The sequence below is a fragment of the Eptatretus burgeri genome, chromosome 14 (assembly GCF_056783735.1).
Source record: "Eptatretus burgeri isolate ZD-2024b chromosome 14, Ebu_testis_v1, whole genome shotgun sequence".
Classification (NCBI taxonomy): domain Eukaryota; kingdom Metazoa; phylum Chordata; class Myxini; order Myxiniformes; family Myxinidae; genus Eptatretus; species Eptatretus burgeri.
The window spans coordinates 43,495,855-43,515,967 of NC_140974.1; the positions used below are offsets into that span (position 1 = coordinate 43,495,855).

The 20,113-nt window shown below is 49.8% G+C and overlaps 1 protein-coding gene across 4 annotated transcripts in view; it reads right to left on the reverse strand.

The window, feature by feature from the left end:
* The window catches only part of DHX16 (DEAH-box helicase 16), a 119,620-nt gene that overhangs the window by 63,964 nt on the left and 35,543 nt on the right, over positions 1-20,113 (reverse strand). For all 4 annotated transcript variants that reach the window (XM_085854531.1, XM_085854532.1, XM_085854533.1 and 1 more), the window contains 5 exons: positions 18,407-18,661; positions 18,025-18,246; positions 17,728-17,916; positions 17,272-17,382; positions 4,684-4,799 (listed from right to left, as the gene is read on the reverse strand). In XM_085854531.1, the coding sequence (XP_085710657.1) occupies positions 4,684-4,799; positions 17,272-17,382; positions 17,728-17,916; positions 18,025-18,246; positions 18,407-18,661 (893 nt within the window). The remainder of the gene's footprint in view (positions 1-4,683; positions 4,800-17,271; positions 17,383-17,727; positions 17,917-18,024; positions 18,247-18,406; positions 18,662-20,113) is intronic.

Genomic DNA, 20,113 nt, shown 5'->3' on the forward strand with positions numbered 1-20,113 from the left:
CTGCGCGTGTGTCTGTGTCTGTGCCTGCGCGTGTGTCTGTGTCTGTGCCTGCGCGTGTGTCTGTGTCTGTGCCTGCGCGTGTGTCTGTGTCTGTGCCTGCGCGTGTGTCTGTGTCTGTGCCTGCGCGTGTGTCTGTGTCTGTGCCTGCGCGTGTGTCTGTGTCTGTGCCTGCGCGTGTGTCTGTGTCTGTGCCTGCGCGTGTGTCTGTGTCTGTGCCTGCGCGTGTGTCTGTGTCTGTGCCTGCGCGTGTGTCTGTGTCTGTGCCTGCGCGTGTGTCTGTGTCTGTGCCTGCGCGTGTGTCTGTGTCTGTGCCTGCGCGTGTGTCTGTGTCTGTGCCTGCGCGTGTGTCTGTGTCTGTGCCTGCGCGTGTGTCTGTGTCTGTGCCTGCGCGTGTGTCTGTGTCTGTGCCTGCGCGTGTGTCTGTGTCTGTGCCTGCGCGTGTGTCTGTGTCTGTGCCTGCGCGTGTGTCTGTGTCTGTGCCTGCGCGTGTGTCTGTGTCTGTGCCTGCGCGTGTGTCTGTGTCTGTGCCTGCGCGTGTGTCTGTGTCTGTGCCTGCGCGTGTGTCTGTGTCTGTGCCTGCGCGTGTGTCTGTGTCTGTGCCTGCGCGTGTGTCTGTGTCTGTGCCTGCGCGTGTGTCTGTGTCTGTGCCTGCGCGTGTGTCTGTGTCTGTGCCTGCGCGTGTGTCTGTGTCTGTGCCTGCGCGTGTGTCTGTGTCTGTGCCTGCGCGTGTGTCTGTGTCTGTGCCTGCGCGTGTGTCTGTGTCTGTGCCTGCGCGTGTGTCTGTGTCTGTGCCTGCGCGTGTGTCTGTGTCTGTGCCTGCGCGTGTGTCTGTGTCTGTGCCTGCGCGTGTGTCTGTGTCTGTGCCTGCGCGTGTGTCTGTGTCTGTGCCTGCGCGTGTGTCTGTGTCTGTGCCTGCGCGTGTGTCTGTGTCTGTGCCTGCGCGTGTGTCTGTGTCTGTGCCTGCGCGTGTGTCTGTGTCTGTGCCTGCGCGTGTGTCTGTGTCTGTGCCTGCGCCTGTGTGTGTGTGCCTGTGCGCCTGTGTGTGTGTGCCTGTGTGTGTGTCTGTGTCTGTGCGTGTGTGTCTTTGCCTGTGCGTGTGTGTCTGTGCCTGTGCGTGTGTGTCTGTGCTTGTGCGTGTGTGTCTGTGCCTGTGCCTGTGTGTGTGTGTGCCTGTGCCTGTGTGTGTGTGCCTGTGCGTGTGTGTGTGCCTGTGCCTGTGTGTGTGTGCCTGTGCCTGTGTGTGTGTGCCTGTGCCTGTGTGTGTGTGCCTGTGCCTGTGTGTGTGTGCCTGTGCCTGTGTGTGTGTGTCTGTGTCTGTGCCTGTGTGTGTGTGTCTGTGTCTGTGCCTGTGTGTGTGTGTCTGTGCCTGTGTGTGTGTGTCTGTGCCTGTGCGTGTGTCTGTGCCTGTGTGTGTGTGTCTGTGCCTGTGTGTGTGTCTGTGCCTGTGTGTGTGTGTCTGTGCCTGTGTGTGTGTGTCTGTGCCTGTGTGTGTGTGTCTGTGCCTGTGTGTGTGTGTCTGTGCCTGTGTGTGTGTCTGTGCCTGTGTGTGTGTCTGTGCCTGTGTGTGTGTCTGTGCCTGTGTGTGTGTCTGTGCCTGTGTGTGTGTCTGTGCCTGTGTGTGTGTCTGTGCCTGTGTGTGTGTCTGTGCCTGTGTGTGTGCCTGTGCCTGTGTGTGTGTCTGTGCCTGTGTGTGTGTCTGTGCCTGTGTGTGTGTGTCTGTGCCTGTGTGTATGTGTCTGTGTGTGTGTGTCTGTGCCTGTGTGTGTGTGTGTGTCTGTGTCTGTGCCTGTGTGTGTGTCTGTGCCTGTGTGTGTGTGTGTGTCTGTGCCTGTGTGTGTGTGTGTCTGTGCCTGTGTGTGTGTGTGTCTGTGCCTGTGTGTGTGTGTCTGTGTCTGTGCCTGTGTGTGTCTGTGTCTGTGCCTGTGTGTGTCTGTGTCTGTGCCTGTGTGTGTCTGTGTCTGTGCCTGTGTGTGTCTGTGTCTGTGCCTGTGTGTGTCTGTGTCTGTGCCTGTGTGTGTCTGTGTCTGTGCCTGTGTGTGTCTGTGTCTGTGCCTGTGTGTGTCTGTGTCTGTGCCTGTGTGTGTCTGTGTCTGTGCCTGTGTGTGTCTGTGCCTGTGCGTGTCTGTGCCTGTGCGTGTCTGTGCCTGTGCGTGTCTGTGCCTGTGCGTGTCTGTGCCTGTGCGTGTCTGTGCCTGTGCGTGTCTGTGCCTGTGCGTGTCTGTGCCTGTGCGTGTCTGTGCCTGTGCGTGTCTGTGCCTGTGCGTGTCTGTGCCTGTGCGTGTCTGTGCCTGTGCGTGTCTGTGCCTGTGCGTGTCTGTGCCTGTGCGTGTCTGTGCCTGTGCGTGTCTGTGCCTGTGCGTGTCTGTGCCTGTGCGTGTCTGTGCCTGTGCGTGTCTGTGCCTGTGCGTGTCTGTGCCTGTGCGTGTCTGTGCCTGTGCGTGTCTGTGCCTGTGCGTGTCTGTGCCTGTGCGTGTCTGTGCCTGTGTGTGTCTGTGCCTGTGTGTGTCTGTGCCTGTGTGTGTCTGTGCCTGTGTGTGTCTGTGTCTGTGGCAAGCTTAGAAGTAAGAGTATTTTCCTCATCAATCGATTAGTGGGTATTTGGCAGCACTGCCTTTTCATACGCATCCAAAATGGAGTTGCTAAGATAAGACAATACCTTTGGCACTCATGCAAAGTAGATGACAAGTTTCATTCCATTCATAAAGCCAAAAATTGGATTTACAGCACTTACTCTGAAGTCAAGTCAAGCCGAATCAATGGTACACAAGAGTACGTAAATCAGCAGCGAAAGAACCATTGTGTCCTAAGTTCAGTGCACCATCAACTATGACTTTCTGATAAGCCGTTTAGTGAAACTATATTGGATATTTTGGACAAGGTTGCCATATTCTAAATGCTCATGGACGCCTCTGTCAGATGCTGGGCAGAGCGTAGCAGAAATTTCAGATATATGAATGCTCCCAAGACAAACTCAGTTTCCAGAATCTCGGAATCCAAATCTTTAATATCGCTGCCTACGGATATAAATGACCCCACAACCTTTGAGATGCCAATCCAGTCTTTACCAATACAGATGAGAGCTTGAGCACAAAGAAGAAATAAAGGGACAGAGTGGAGAATGTCTCCCATTTTTGCTAATACACTGAAAAAAAATCATGACAATTATTATATTTACCAAGTAGTGTATATACCCATTGAGGATGTAATGGGTGATAGGATAGGATGGCACTTTATTGGATAGGAGGGGCCACAGAACAACCACAACCCCATAACAAAACAGAATAAATGGAGACAATAATAATCCTGTGATGGTTGAGCTTGAAGCACCAACTACGAGCATGGCAAACACTTTGACAAAACTCGACTTTTGACTGGACCAAACAGAATAAAAGTAAAAGTAAGAGTTTGAAGTAAATTTTGGTTCCGTAAGCAAAATTGTAAGACAATGTTAATTTGCCGACAAAAATTTATGACGATGTGCATAGCAGTGAAAGGATAGCTGGAAAACTGAACAGACAGACACTGTTCCATCCATCTGTTGGGACCACACAATGTACAGAGCATTGGTGCTGCCTAAGCAGTTTCCTTGGCTATTGGGCACAATCCTGGACGGGTCACCACTCCGACACAGTATACCAGCATGCTGGCACTCATTTTGCCAACCTTGGAAGGATGACAGGCAGAGTCAACCCCACCTGGTATTAATTCAACAGCTGAGGGGGATTTGAACTCAGGATCAGAGGATCCCAAGCCCACCGCCCAAACCTTTAAGCCAACACCAGGCATAATATACCGATGTCCTGTGAACCCAGAAAACTCTCCAGTTTGAGATCAGGTTTTCATAAATAAAAATGAATATGCAACCTGATATTATAATAATCGGGAAAAGTGGTACAATACGCTACTTTGTAGTGGTTAATTCAATTACAGTTGCAAAACGGTAAAATGATTTTTTTTGATTAATCTACAAAAATGGGCAGCTGCACTGCTTTCAACAGGGGTATGTATACTGCTGGCCGTATTATTACCTCCGCCAGCTAAGGTGGAGGAGGTTATGTTTTCACCCCTTTCTGTCTGTTTATTTGTCTGTGTACAGGATCTCAAAAAGTTGTGGACAGATCCGGATGAAATTTTGTGGACAGGTTGGGGTGTGTGACAAGGACGAACTGATTAGATTTTGGTGAAGATCCAGATCCAGGTCCGACGACTAGAATTTTTTAAGGGATTCTTCACCACTGAGAGATAGGGCCAAAAACGATATATAGCACGATATCTCAAAAATGCATTGGGCCCGAGGATCAGGTATGCATGGCGGAGGTATGCGCTCGACCGAGTGCCCTTCTAGTTTCCCTTGTATCTGGGCGAAATCATGCAGCGGAGAAAAGTTTGGCACAAGTTGAGCGATATGTTGAACTGCATACGAATTTTACCCTGTATAAATATACGTAAGTTTCTGGGACTGTGTCATTTTTTTTTTGCAATTGTGCACATCGATGTTATAATTTTTGCCACCGGAGGTGGACGGAAGTTAGGTTTTTCACCCATCAGCTTGTCTGTGAGCAGGGTATCTCAAAAAGTTACGACCAGAAACGGACAAAACAAGCTGTTGCACAATTTATACAGATTTCATGTTTCACCGCAGTGTGTGACTGAATTCTGTATTTTTGTGAAACCGCACTGCACCTGTAACTAGCCAGATCAGGCTCGCTCAGAAATTCTCGAAGAAGCATGCCATCAGTCATGTACTTGATTACAGTTCGTTCCGACGTGCAGTCTTCAAAGCGGATGCTGTACCCCACCTGCAGAGGCCGAGAAAGAGAATAATTTTACAACTGCATGCACAAAGCCTGCCGCATGGTCGTATAATGATACTGCTATAACTCGTCTCACAAAAACCAAATATACTCAAATAGTCTTTCAGAAAGTATTCAAACCCGTCGACTTTTGTCACATTTTGTTGTGTTGCAACCTCCATTTAAAATGGATAAAATTTAAATTTTTTGTCACCGATCTACACAAAATACCCTATAATGACAAAGATAACACAAAATACCCCATATCACCAATTTAAACACCAAAACAAGGAAACTTCAAACTATTCACAAGATATTCTACAAAAACTAATGCATAGCATAGCAATACATTTCTAAAGACTGGTGCAAATTATGGATAGTACACAGGAAAACGAACACCTCCTTTCAGGGTGTTAAAAAAAACTCATGGTGAAAAGCTGAACACAGAACCACATGACAGCATCTGCAGAGTAATCCACTGGCACATCTGTAAACATTTCAACATCCCGGTCCCAGAAAAAATCATGGAAACACAAACAAAAATCGATCCTCCAAAATGAACAAATAATGCTCACGTATGACATGGTGATCCCATTAAGTGTGAACATTGCAAACAAAGCATTGCGTCTGGACATGGTGCTCAAACACAAAAAAAGAAAAAAAACCCGGCATTGTTTGTCGAGGTCCCGGTTCCCAATGACTTCGGACTAATGCCACAGAAATTAGGAAAATGACCACATTCAAGGATCTGAAAAATGATGTCAAGAGGATGTAGAAATTGAAGAAAGCTCAAGTTGTACCAGTAATAGTTGGAGCCACAGGAATGATGAAGAAAACCCTCACTGAGTACTTAAAAATAATTCCTGGGAATATCAACCACACACGAGCGACAAGTGGAAGCTGTCAGAGGCTCAGTGAAGATTCTGAAAAGAGCCCTTGGTAGGAGGCAATGAAAACGAAACTTCAGTTTGGTTCATGAATCATGATCCTGTTAGTGGGGCAACTTAGCTAAATATAGCATAACAATTGTGCATTTTGTGAGGAAAGCACCAAATTTGGCACACTCGTCACCTATCATATTGTTGTGGTTACCAGATTCGCAAACCACCATTCAGGTCCCTTAGGTGAGGTATCTCGGTAAGTGCATGTGTAGTTAGGCCCAAACCCGTTGTCTAGTGGGAATACATGTCATTTATACGTGCTGCGACTCTTCAGGATAGCCGTTTTTCTTTTACTATCTTTATTTTGGACCAACCGCCATGATCACAACCACAACATCAACCACCAACCACAACGCCGCTTCACCACAACCGCCATGACCTTTACCGTCGCAACTCGCCGCCATCGCATCACCGTCATCTCGCGCCACTCATGGGCACCGATGCTGGACTCGTGTAGGGCGCACGTTGAACAGCGTGTACAAAATCACGGATTTTCTGCTTCAAAAACGGATCCAAAACGACACACGCCCACTTTTTGCCGTCCAATCGGTGAGCGAGGGCGGTGTGCCCCGCCCCCAGGGCGACCGATATATGCAAATTTGTGGATCAAAAAGCCTTCACGCCCACTTTTTCTCGGGCCAATGGGGAGCGAGTTGAAAGGTCAAAGGGAGGGGGTCAAAGGCGAAGTTACGGGGGGATAAAAGGACGGTGTTCGTCAGTCAGAGGGGAGAAAAAAGGAGAACGAGTAGTAAGAAGTCGGAACGAGGAAGAAGGGAGGAGTAAGAAGTCGGAACGAGGAAGAAGGGAGAGTAAGAAGTCGGAACGAGGAAGAAGGGAGTCGTAAAGGGTCGGAGCCGAGGCGAAGGAGAGTCGGAACGGAGGGGACGAGGCTGTGGAGAGGCGGCGAGTCGGACGAAGGGTGCTCGCGTCGTGCAAGGAGCTGCGCGCCCGAGGGAGGCCGGCAGCGCGACCTGGCCGAGGTGGGCGCTCGTCGCACATAATAAAGATCCTCTATGCCCCGAGCATCAGCAACCCCCTCCTGTTTCCCCCCGCGCTGAGATGGTGCGACCAAGGGGGCCCCGTTCCCACCCCTGCCAGGCACTGTCCACGAGGCCCGCGGGTTGCAGGGCCATCGCCGCTCGCGTCTCATCACCAGACGGGTAGGCCCGACCTGGTCTCGGCCCCCAGGCCTACCTCATTCTTGAGGGTATTTCTTTCCTTGGTTTGGGTATGTGTTGTCGGCGCCGTCTGTGAAGTAGAATTGTATAAGTGTTGCCGTGTGCTCGGTAGTCGGAATTAGCTCTGCACTGTGTTTTCACTTTTGTGTTTGCTTTTTGTGTAAATGGAATTGTGTTTTCTTTTTGTGTGCATTTGGTGGAATTGTATTTGTGTGCTTCCCGTGTGCCGAGAATAAATGTGCTTTATTGTTGAACTGTTCTCCGCTTCGCTTCGTCTTTTCCTCCATTGAATCCCCATCTTGCTTCACGTAAAGGGTTGGTAGTGGGCTGAATACGCCCGATAATTAATCGAACATTCGAGGTCGACGATAACACCGCTCGGTTATTCTGATAGTACGGAGCGGGTCGCTTAAGTGGCCCGTGTCCAAAGAATCGACCTGCGGCGAGGTGCGATGGTCGGTCTACCCTCCGCGTGGGTACTTAGGTAGTTCGAATTTGGCGAGCAACCCTATCCCACGCGGGGGCTGATTGGCTCGATCGCGGTGAGACCGAAAGGTCCACCCGTGACTGGTTCCCGGCGTTAGTCCGAGAGGGTCACGACTGGATTGTCCGTCCGGTGGGCGACGCGCCGCGGTCGAGTTACGTGGCCATCGCACGCCGGCGGGCGCGAAAACCGCAACACTGGTGTCAGGAGTGGGATACAAATTCATCGCCCTCCTCGCGGCACTGGTATCGGAGAACAGGAAAACGGGCTCTCCTGTCTCCGGCTAAATTCACGGGAATCGGTCCAGGGGTGAGAGAGCGACCCCGATTCCCTCCAAATTTCGAGCGAGCTAAATTAACCCTTCACGAGAAGCAAGATGGCGTCTCAAGGCGAGCGGGAGCCGGGGGTATTAGAAATGGATGTAGAATGTGTAGGATCCATGGTCCAGGATGGAATCCCCGAGCAGGAAATGTTGATTGTGCAGGAACACGGACTCGCCCAACTGAACCCAGGGCCCGAGGCGGCAGCGGCCGCGGTGTATGACACCTCCCCCCTCACCACCAAGACCCTTCCCCAACCCCTGCCGAAGCCGCACAGCTGAGTGCATCCAACATGGCCCAGCTATGCGCCGTGCTGGCGGCAATGAACAAACAAATGAATGAAGTGAAAACGACGATGGATACAAATACAAATGAAATAAAAAGCAGAAATGAAAGGCATGAACGAAACGATGGATGCGAATACACAGCAAATGAGGGAAGAGATGAAAGAGCTACGGGGTGAGACGCAGAACATGGGCCGAAGCCTGCAGGCGGGCATGAAGGCCGTGAGCAGGGAACTTAAAATGGCGACTCCACGTGTCGGAACAAACGAGCTGGAAGGGGGTGCAACGGCTGACAGGCCCGCGGTGGAGGCGGGTGAAAAAATAATTCGTGGAACGTGTTGGGCGAGGGTCGTGACGATGACCGAAAGGGAAAAATTAAATGGGGAGACCAAAACGTGTGAGACGAGACACGAGGTGACGACAAAGGAAATAATAATAGTTGAGACAAGGGAGGTAAAGGGTGAAGAGGTGACAGAGTTGGCAGAGACACGGGAGATAGAAAAAATAGAGGAAAGACTACACGAGGAAGACGGGGTAAGTGACGCACACACACACACGGAGGTAGTGGAGGACAATGGGGGTGAGCTGGCGGACTGGGTAGAGACCCAGTGCGAGCACCTGGATGGCCTCCTCCAGGAACGAGGGGAGGGAGTATGCCCCCTTGAGGCGAGTCACGACCAGGTGAGTTCGGTCGTGTTTTGCGAGGTTGAGGGGACGGGTGCTGTGGACGGGTGCATGGAGAGCTTGGGGGGTGTAGAGGCCCCGGAGACCCTTGTGGGGACACAAATCCCCAGTGTGGTTGTCCCTGTGTGTGTGGTGCAAGGTGTGAGTGCGTCCCCGTGTGTGGAAGCGACCCCGTGTGTGAATGGTGAGGTGGCGATTGTGCCAGGGTGCGTGCTTCCCAAAACGGCCAGTGTGAGTGAGGCACCGCGGGTTAGTGCCCCCGCGTGTGTGGATGAAACGGCCAGTGTGGATGAGGCACGGAGTATGAGTGAGGTCCCGCGGGTGAGTGCCCCCGCGTGTATGGATGAGGTACCGCGGGTGAGTGCCCCCGCGTGTATGAGTGAGGCACGGTGTGTGGATGAGGCACAGCGGTTGAGTGCCCTCGCGTGCGTGGGTGAGGCACCGCGGGTGAGTGCCCCCGCGCGAGTGAATGGAGCACCACGTGTGAGTAGTATGGTTTGTGTGAGTAGTGAGGCACGCGTGAGTGAACGGCCGTGTGCAAGGTCGCTGTGTGCCAGGGAGACCGTGTGTGTGAGAGAGCGGTATGAGAGGGAGATGTCGGTTGGCATGCGGGAGCACGCAGCCGCGTCTCCCCGTGTGAATGTGATGGTGTGGACTATGTGCGTCGTAACACGCAGGTATGCGTGTGTGGAATGGAGACGGAGACGGCGACAGAGGAGAGAAAGCCGAGTAGCGGCTGTAGTTGTTTCGAGGACCGTGCCGGGTTCACCCAGCAGTGAGCACGCGGTTCGTGCTGTGCAACGCACGAGACCACCACGTGCTCGCTTGCGAGAGTGAAGTCCCGGTCCGGAAACGCACGCGGTGGATTTGCCGATCCCGCGGACGGACAAGGTTTAGGCAGGACTACGGATTTGGACTGGACGGGTTCTCCACGCGATCGTGTGTGTTAAGCTCCAACGGGCAAAGCACATGTGTTCGCGTGGGGAACCCCTCGAGACGTGGGGCTTGTTTTTTTTATGCGCACGGTGACGCCATGGCTGCACGTGGGGTTGGAATCCGGCAGGAGGGGTATCTCTGCCGGATGGTCCCGTCCAAGGAGGGACGAGGAACACGTGCAGCTGCATGACGTCACGGGCAGGTGCAAAGTGCGCGAGCTCTGAGTTGCCGCGCTGGAGCTGCGCATGTAGAAAAAAAAAAAAAAAAAAAAAGAACAAGCCTCACTTTCGGGTGCAAAGGATTCCTGGGCAAGGGGTGAAAGACCCCCTTACCTGGGCACAGGATGAAAACTAGTTAGGGGGAAGGGTTAGCTTAGTTAGACCGACTTCATGGGGCAGGGGTAAGTCCTCATGGGGTCCGTGGAATGGATTAGTTAGAGGGATTGTAGCCAGCTTTAGGTGGGGAAATAAAATGAATTTTTGAGTTAGGAGACAGAGACAGACTTGTGGATGTGTAGAGGGGACGTAGTTTAGCTACGTAGTGTTAAAAGGAACGTGCTGTAGTTTAAGGGACGACGTGGGAGCACGAGTTAGTTAGGGGATGTAGTTAGAAGGATGGCAGAGTTCAGTGGTGTGTGTGTTGAAGAGTTGGTGAGTGAAGTGGAAGCATGTGCTTGGTGAGTGAGTGAGGCCAGCGGGTCTGTGTGTATGGAGTGAATGGGGAATGCATGGTGCGATGAGTGATTGGGGGGAGGAGTGACTCCCGCCCAAGGGACCCGGGGTCAGAGTAAAGTGAGTTAGCTGGGTTAGTCAAATTGAAAAATGGAGGTCGTTTTGCTGTTGGTGGGAAAGTAGGCTCGAGACCCATTTGGAGGGTGCAGGAGCCCTGTTGACGGGCTTGGGAGCGTGGCTGCGAATGGTGAGTATCGCTGAGTGGGTACCCCGGGCACCAGGCTGGTCGGCCGCGGTAGGCCAAGGGCCATGGGGGCCGGGATAGAGTAGTGGGCACGGGTGCGCCTGCTTGGTGCGGGGGCCGGGCGCCCGTGGCCGCGTGGGCAGTGCAGTGGGCACGGGTGACCCTCGGAAAGGGGCCCGGAGGCCGGCCTGCCACGTGTGCGTTTCAGGAGGGAGGTGCCATGGGGGCACTCCCGGTGTTAGGGAGCTGGTAGGCTCGGAGGCAGTGTAGTGCCCGGGGTGCCATAGCGGGAGATTCGGCAGAGGGTCGTGCCTGCCGGAGGGAGCCACGTGTCCCAGCCAGGAGACCGTGTGAGAGGCACGGAGAGAGAAAATTGGGGCGGGCCCGAAATTGTGAGACACCAACACAGGCGGACGGGAATCTGGGTTGTTAGAACCAATAGTTTAAGTGAGAGGCGCTTGTTGAAAGCCCCGGGTAGTTTAACAGTTAAATGGTTAGGGTAGATTAGGAGATGTGCCCCTCCGCACCATCCATCCCCTCGCTGTCGTTGTGGGCCGCTGGACCCACTTGGTGTTAAGATCGCCGGAACTCTGGGGAGGCCATTCTGAAGCTTGAGTTGGGCCTCAACACAGGACGTCAGCTCTCCCTTATTCCCCTCCGGGAAGGGAACGTAGGGGTTGGGAGTAGGCTAGGTGACAGAATAGGTTAGCCGAACAAGGACGATAAAGGGGGTTAGGGGACGATTTATAGTGGGGAAGTAAAAATAAAAAAAATAAAAAAAAAATAAGTTGGGGCTAAATTGGGGTTTGACAAATTAAGGGAGTGGGTATGTACAGTGACAGGCAAAGGCGATAGGTTGGGAGGGAGACAGGTAGGTAGGTCCGAGCCCGCCTTCCAAGTGGCCAGCACCACCGCACTCCCTCCACCAACCTCCACTGAACGGCAAAGGCTGGCCAACTTCATCGGCTGGCCGTGTTTTGCTGCAAGGCAGAGGCCGGCAAACTTCATCGGCAGTTGTTGTTGTGCTGCAAGGCCTGTACCGGCCAGTTCATCTGCTGGCTGTTTTTCTTCGAGGCCTGTGCCGGCCAGTTCATCTGCCGGCTGTGTTTGCCTGCAACGTTCTTCTTCTGCGGGCTGTGTTTGCCTGCTACCTTTGCCATGCCATGCCCACTGCCCACGTTCACCAGCCCCGTTCAATTTTTGCTTTGCCCCCCCCCCCCTGTTCATTTCCATGTGCGCCAGGATCAGAAAGCAACAGTTTGCAAGCTGCAAGAACTGCCCTGTTGGCAGCTACAACACGGGCCTGCAGTGGCAGCCCGTGCACCGTGTTTGTGTCCATGCATCCATTCGTTGTGCTCATTGCGTGTGCCACTTGAGCTGGCACGGAGACTGCGTTGTGCAGCCCATGCACCGTTGTGGTTCACTGCGTTCAGTTCAAAAGGGAAGGCCTTGGACTGCGTGTGAGCAGCCAGCCACGTTCCCTGTCACCTGCATTGTTTGAGTCAGAGACTGCATGTGGGCAGCCTGGCTCCCTGCTAACTGCTTTCTTTTTGCAGAGTTCAATGATCCTGGGCCATGGTTTAGTGTAAATTTGTAAGTTAAGGTTAAGATGTACTGTAAATATGAGTGCGCCCCCGGCATGTATGTCTTAGCGCCGGCAATTTTATTTAAGTCGTCCGTGTGAGTGAGTTTGTTTAGGTAGTTACGCAGCCCTCAGGTTATTTATTTTGGGGACACGAATACCATGAATGTCGCACTCAGGGATCCGTAGGTAAAGTGTACTAGGGAAAACTACACATGATGGCACACGAAAATTTGACGACTCGGGAACGAGTCTGTAAAAAGGGAAGGGGTAGTGTTGTGGTTACCAGATTCGCAAACCACCATTCAGGTCCCTTAGGTGAGGTATCTCGGTAAGTGCATGTGTAGTTAGGCCCAAACCCGTTGTCTAGTGGGAATACATGTCATTTATACGTGCTGCGACTCTTCAGGATAGCCGTTTTTCTTTTACTATCTTTATTTTGGACCAACCGCCATGATCACAACCACAACATCAACCACCAACCACAACGCCGCTTCACCACAACCGCCATGACCTTTACCGTCGCAGCTTCGCCGCCATCGCATCACCGTCATCTCGCGCCACTCATGGGCACCGATGCTGGACTCGTGTAGGGCGCACGTTGAACAGCGTGTACAAAATCACGGATTTTCTGCTTCAAAAACGGATCCAAAACGACACACGCCCACTTTTTGCCGTCCAATCGGTGAGCGAGGGGCGGGTGGCCCCGCCCCCAGGGCGATCGATATATGCAAATTTGTGGATCAAAAGCCTTCACGCCCACTTTTTCTCGGGCCAATGGGGAGCGAGTTGAAAGGTCAAGGGAGGGGTCAAAGGCGAAGTTACGGGGGGATAAAAGGACGGTGTTCGTCAGTCAGAGGGGAGAAAAAAGGAGAACGAGTAGTAAGAAGTCGGAACGAGGAAGAAAGGAGTAGTAAGAAGTCGGAACGAGGAAGAAGGGAGGAGTAAGAAGTCGGAACGAGGAAGAAGGGAGTCGTAAAGGTCGGAACGAGGCGAAGGAGAGTCGGAACGGAGGGGACGAGCTGTGGAGAGGCGGCGAGTCGGACGAAGGGTGCTCGCGTCGTGCAAGGAGCTGCGCGCCCGAGGGAGGCCGGCAGCGCGACCTGGCCGAGGTGGAGACGCTCGTCGCACATAATAAAGATCCTCTATACCCCGAGCATCAGCAACCCCCCTCCTGTTTCCCCCCGCGCTGAGATAGTGCGACCAAGGGGGCCCCGTTCCCACCCCCCTGCCAGGCACTGTCCACGAGGCCCGCGGGTTGCGGGCCATCGCCGCTCCGTCTCATCACCAGACGGGTAGGCCCGACCTGGTCTCGGCCCCAGGCCTACCTCATTCTTGAGGGTATTTCTTTCCTTGGTTTTGGGTATGTGTTGTCGGCGCCGTCTGTGAAGTAGAATTGTATAAGTGTTGCCGTGTGCTCGGTAGTCGGAATTAGCTCTGCACTGTGTTTTCACTTTTGTGTTTGCTTTTTGTGTAAATGGAATTGTGTTTTCTTTTTGTGTGCATTTGGTGGAATTGTATTTGTGTGCTTCCCGTGTGCCGAGAATAAATGTGCTTTATTGTTGAACTGTTTCCCGCTTCGCTTCGTCTTTTCCTCCATTGAATCCCCATCTTGCTTCACGTAAAGGGTTGGTAGTGGGCTGAATACGCCCGATAATTAATCGAACCGTCGAGGTCGACGATAACACCGCTCGGTTATTCTGATAGTACGGAACGGGTCGCTTAAGTGGCCCGTGTCCAAAGTCGACCTGCGGCGAGGTGCGATCGCCCGGTCTACCCTCCGCGTGGGTACTTAGGTAGTTCGAATTTGGCGAGCAACCCTATCCCACGCGGGGGCTGATTGGCTCGATCGCGGTGAGACCGAAAGGTCCACCCGTGACTGGTTCCCGGCGTTAGTCCGAGAGGGTCACGACTGGATTGTCCGTCCGGTGGGCGACGCACCGCGATTCGAGTTACGTGGCCATCGCACGCCGGCGGGCGCGAAGACCGCAACAATATTATGAACAGATTTGGATATTGGGCCATCTCAAATTCAGCCGCTGATGGCTGTGGCAGCCATTTTCCACTGCCATCAAAAATTTTGAGATGGCCCAATATCCAAATCTGTTCATAATATGATAGGCTACTAGTGTGCCAAATTTGGTGCTTTCCTCACAAAATGCACAATTGTTATGCTAAGTTGCCCCACTATTTCCCCAAAAATAGGAAGTGGAGATTTTGAGTTCACTCCCACCTCCTGAAACCCACAAATGGAGATAACAACAAACAAAGCGAAAACATTTTTTCGAAATTTTACAAATTATTTAAAAATTAAAAGCTGAAATTTCTCGAGTCAATAAGTATTCAACCCCTTTGCTATGACACTCCAATTTCCTTTGAACATCCTTGAAGTCTCTTCAACTAGATTGGAGTACACCTGTGGCCAATTCAACTGATTGTTTTTCTAAATCATGTTCAAACACGCCTTTCTATATAAGGTCCCACAATTGACAGTGCATGTAGAGCAGAAACTCTACCATGAAATTCAAGGAACTGTCCGTAGAATTCTGAGATAGAATTGTGAGGAGGCATAGATCTGGAGAAGGGAATGAAGCAATTTCTCATGTTCAAAGTTCAAGAGCACAGTGAGCTCCATCATTAGGAAATGGAAAGAATATGGAACTACCCAGAATTCCTAGAGCTGGCCATTCCACCAGAGTAACTAAGCAAGAGGGACCTTGGTTAAGGAGGTGAACAAGAACCCAATGACCACTCTGTTGTCCTTCCGGCAGGTTCTCCCATCTCAGCCAAGGAACTCAGTAGTTCTGTCAGTCTCTGCAGCACTTCACACATCTAGGCTTTATGGGAGAGTAGCCAGACAGAAGCCACTCCTGAGAAAAAAGCACTTGACAGCACACCTGGAGTTTGCAAAAAGGCAGGTGAAAGACTCTGAGAGCATGAGGCAAAAGATACTGTGGTCTGACGAGATGAAAATTGAACTCTTGGCCTGAATGGAAAGTGTTACTTCTGGTGGAAACCAAGCACAGATCATCACCCGTCTAGCGCCATCTATAACGTGAAGCACGGTGGTGGCAGCATCATACTATGGGGATGCATTTCAGCGGCAGGAACTGGGAGACTTACAAGGAGAGGGAACAATGAATGGAGCCAAATACAGACAAATCCTTGAGGGGAACCTGCTTCAGAGTGCAAAAGACCTTAGACTGTGGCAAAGATTTACGTTCCAACAGGACAATGATCCCAAGCATACAGCCAAAGCAACAATGGAATGGCTTCAGAACAAGAACGTGAAAGTCCTTCAGTGGCCCAGCCAAAATCCCAGATTTGAATCCCATTGAGAATCTGTAGAATACGAAGATTTCTGTTCACTGACACTCCCCCATCCGACTTGAAAGAGCTTGAGCAAATATGCAAGGAAGAATGGGAGAAAATCCCCAAATCCAAATGTGCAAAGCTGATACAGACATACCCAAGAAGACTCGAAGCTGAAATCGCTGCCAAAGGCGCTTCTACAGAGTAATGACTCAGGGGGTTGAAAACTTATTGATGCAAACCATTTCAGCGTTTTATTACCTCCGCCACCGAAGGTGAAGGAGGTTATATTATGTTTTCAATCCTTTGTTTGTTGGGTGGTCGCTAGACTACACTTAGTCTCAGGTTTTCCGTCTGTCTGTATGTCTGTCTGTTTGTTTGTATGTAATGGACAGATCTGGAGGCCAGGAGTCAACCGGTTTTGATGAAACTTGACTGGTAGGTTCATACCAGGATCTAGTTGTATGCTTTTGAGTACCGTTGCTATGGACGCCACCGTTGCCTAGCAAAGGGACTGAAATTTTAGAAAAAAATCCGGAATTTTTTTTTTTCCGAAAATCAAAAATCGGCTTCTGCACTTTTATGCGCACTATAATCAACCTCCTTGTCAAAAATTTTCAGCCCGATCCGTCAAAAACTGTATGACTAGTATGCAATTATATTACTACTAGCGATACCCGTGCACATGCACGGGGTAGCAGTACAACATAGCTGGTAGCAGACGACAGACCATACATGGGGAATGACAAAAATACGCATTGTGCAAAATGCAAGTGGTACTATGGAATGCCAAGACTTCCCAAACATTGTCGGCATGTCCGCTAAGTGCCACAGCAATTTCATAGGGATCGTGTGACGGCGAGCCGAGTTTTTAGTGTGCAAGCTTGGTATTATAATAGAGATATGCTTTCACCCCAATGTTCGCGTTGGGATTCCCCAACGTAGGGTTAAGGAATCGAACACAAATGATGAATGGACATTTGCTCGTCATGTTCCTATTTGGAACAACGAACGGCAAAAATGCCATCTGATGGGTTCACTTATCTACATATTTCAAATTCGCCTTCGTCTAGCGACCACCCATGTCGCCTACCGGCTTGTTTGTCTGTTTGTGTACAGTTTATCTCAAAAAGTTGTCGACGTATGCGGATGAAATTTTGTGGACAGGTTCGGTGTGTGACAAGGACGAACTGAGTAGATTTTGGTGAAGATCCGGATGCGGATCCGTCTACTAGAATTTTTAAAGTGATTCTTCACCATTGAGAGATTGGGCCAAAAACGATATACAGTAGGATATCTCAAAAAGTTGTGGACGGATTCGGATGAAACTTGGTGGACAGGTTGGGTGTATGACAAGGACGAATTGATTTGATTTTGGTGAAGATCAGAATCCGGATACGAGAATTATTTAACTTATAAAGTGATTCTTCACCATTGAGAGATCGAGCCAAAAATTATATAGTACTGAATAGCATGATATTTCAAAAATGTAATGGGACCGATATGTTCTCGTGGACCAGGCATTACGTGGCGGAGGTATGTGCTCCACAGAGTGCCCTTCTAGTTAATTAGTTTGAAAAAATCTCTATAAATATATTATCACTTTGTTTTATGGGGTATTTTGTGTAGATCAGTGACAAACAAAAAAGAAATATAATCCATTTTAAATTCAGACTAAAATACAACAAAATGTGATAAAAAAAAGTCAAGGGGTGTGAATACTTTCTGAAGGCACTGCAAATGGCACACAAAGCAAATGATCACTTTCAACAGAATCAAAGCAAGATACATTGAATAAACCACTCATTCAATGAATGCATCTTCGTATAATAGACATTGCACCTCGCTCCCAAGTTTAACAGCCATCTCTACAGCGACGCGGGCGGCGACACTCATGGCAGCTACTCTCCGAGGTTGGGTGCATCCTATCTTGATGCCTCCCTTTGTGTAACCCTAAAAAGAGACAAAAGAACCTATAACCATCCCACCCCCAAAAAAACAGCAAAGGGCTTTTGTATCGAAAACATGAGTCTAAGAGAGGGGTTTTGCACCCAATCACAAGGTATTCAAATCATTTCAATTTCCCGTTTACACAGGTCATTTAATTCAAAATAAAATCATGCCAAAGAGTTTCAGGAAAAGGAAATGTTCAGTCATTCAACCTGATAATTGCCAAGTTGAGCAAATCTGGATGGACTGTCAACATTAAAAATCTGTCGAGTCACATGCTATCCAGGGCCTGATGAGTATTGAAGTTCTGGTGGTAAGGGTTGAACTATAATACCGGGACACACTTACGGCTTCTCGCAAGTACTGAGGGATCTGTGTTGTCTTTCCAGAGCCAGTTTCACCCTCGACGATGAGCACCTGGTGCTGAGCAACAGCTTGCACCAGTTCCTTTTTGAATGGGAATACAGGCAAGCTCTCTCGCACTGCTGCTAAAGACTGCTTCCTTCTCTCTGCCTCACTCAGAACTCCTCCCTCACTCTGATGGTTAAAAATAAAATTGACAAGTGAAATAAAGGGAAAGTAAAACTGACGATTAAGAGCAACAAAGAAAAAAGGGAAAGAATGGTGTTGCACTGAGAATTTCACCTGCATGACATTTCCGCGCATTGTTACACTGCTCACAAACTCAATCATATCATCTTCAGGAAGCACAAGGTCATATTCACGCTGGGGGTTCCGCTGAAGGGAGTCCTTTGCACCAAACCGTAGCTTTGCGGCACCCATATGCTCCTCCTCCCAACGTCGCTGCTCATCCCGTGGCGCAGCACCATCTTCGCCTGTTGGCTCCACATATCGATTAGGAATGTTCTGTATGAGACAATAACATTCGTTCTCTCTCCACTTTCATCATGCTGAATCATCAAAATCACACTTAGGTGCCGACAATGAAAAGTAAGAAGTACAACATAGTACAAGAATATGAATGCACACACTGCAGCCAACTGCTAAACATGACGTAACGACTCGCCTTGCTGCGGTGCTCCTCCGGCATATAGTAGCGGTTTGTCTTCTCTTGCAACTCCTGTTCACCAGCGTGCTTGTAATCGCGCGCGAGGTCCCGCACATGTTCCTTGTACTCAAGGTCAAGGCGCTCACGCTCAGAGAGCATCTCATCAGCAAAGATCCAGCGCTCATCTTTAATCTCTGCCTCAAGGTCCTCCAACTTGTCCTGCTCACGCTTCTTCAAGTACTCATGCCGGGATTTCTTCCGCAGTTCAGGCACCTGGAGCACATCGAATAAAGTAAAAGCATAATATATAAAATGTAAATCCCGGCATTTATACTGAAAGAATGTGTTATCATGAGTACGTTTATGCTCTCATCTAAAAACCTACAAATGTTCTAAAAAAAATATTGTACAGAGCCAGATATGGATATTATTATTCAATAGCTTGTGGAAAATGCCAGACAATGGAAAACAAGGGACATTCAAAAAAAATATCGTGTGCATGCTGAACTACCCTGGTGCTCTTCAGAGGAACCAAGTAATGTTCGAAAAAAGTTCATATAAAGGGGCACCAATTTGATAAACAAATCAATTACACACATAAACATTATCTTATGCGTTTTCGTTTTCAAGGAACAATTTTTGTTTTTTTTTAAACCTTTATGTACTGACGGGTTTCAACCGATACATGTAGGGCGCCCCTTTTAATATGAACTTTTCTAGAGCATTACTTGGTTCCTCCTCAGACCACAAGGGTAGTACAGCATGAACACTAGATTTTTTTGAATGTGCCTTACTGTCTATAGTCTGGCATTTTCCACAAGCTATGGAATGTCCCTTCTTTTCTATTATTTGCCACGTGGTACATACCATATAAAGGGGCCCTTGCTATGACCCTGGCATTTCCCCCAATAATACTGTGGATGATGAAGGTTGTGGTCAAGTTTCATCAAAATTGTGTGTGTGGTTTTGGAAAAGAAAGCAAATACCCATATGAATTTTCAGTCACTGCATTAAAGTTGCATACAGAGAAACCGTTCCATTTAAAGGGAGGGGTACTTCATGCTTCCCTTGATTGCTGCACGAGTTTCTGCTTCCAACAACACAGCCATTGCATACTTGAACCGCACAAGAACAGAACTCAAGCGAAGAGCTAATGAGCAAAGACTATCAAAAAAAAGGCAAAAACTATGGCACTTAAGTGGAATTTGTTTTGAAAGCCATTAATTAGACGTATTGCTCGACGTATATTTCAGCTCGTTTCAATGAATAGCCTTTGAGATACGAACGCCAACACATTTGGGGCGGACGGATGGACGGATGGAAGACTGACGGACATCAATGTGAAGTTCGAGTATTTTTCGTTAGAAACTCAACAATTCCGAAATGGACGTTTCTGAAATTTGGAACATATTACCTCAACATACAACGGAGTTACTTCTGAAATTTGCAACCAGTTTCGTCCAGTAAAGCCGAGAAATGAATTTTCAGTCCCCATATTAAAGTTGCATACAGAGAAACCGTCGAATGTAAAGGGAGGGGAGCTTTGTGCCTCCCTTGATATACAAATGGAATGAACTTGCCTCTGAGCCGTTTAGCCTGGGTTTGACTTGTGGTCAGCAATAAACCTTCACCCTGGTCACTTGCAGGCAAGGCGATGCATCAATGTGTGCTGTCCCTCAGATGGATGTTAAATTGGGTGTCCCATCTGCCAGCATTACATGGTGT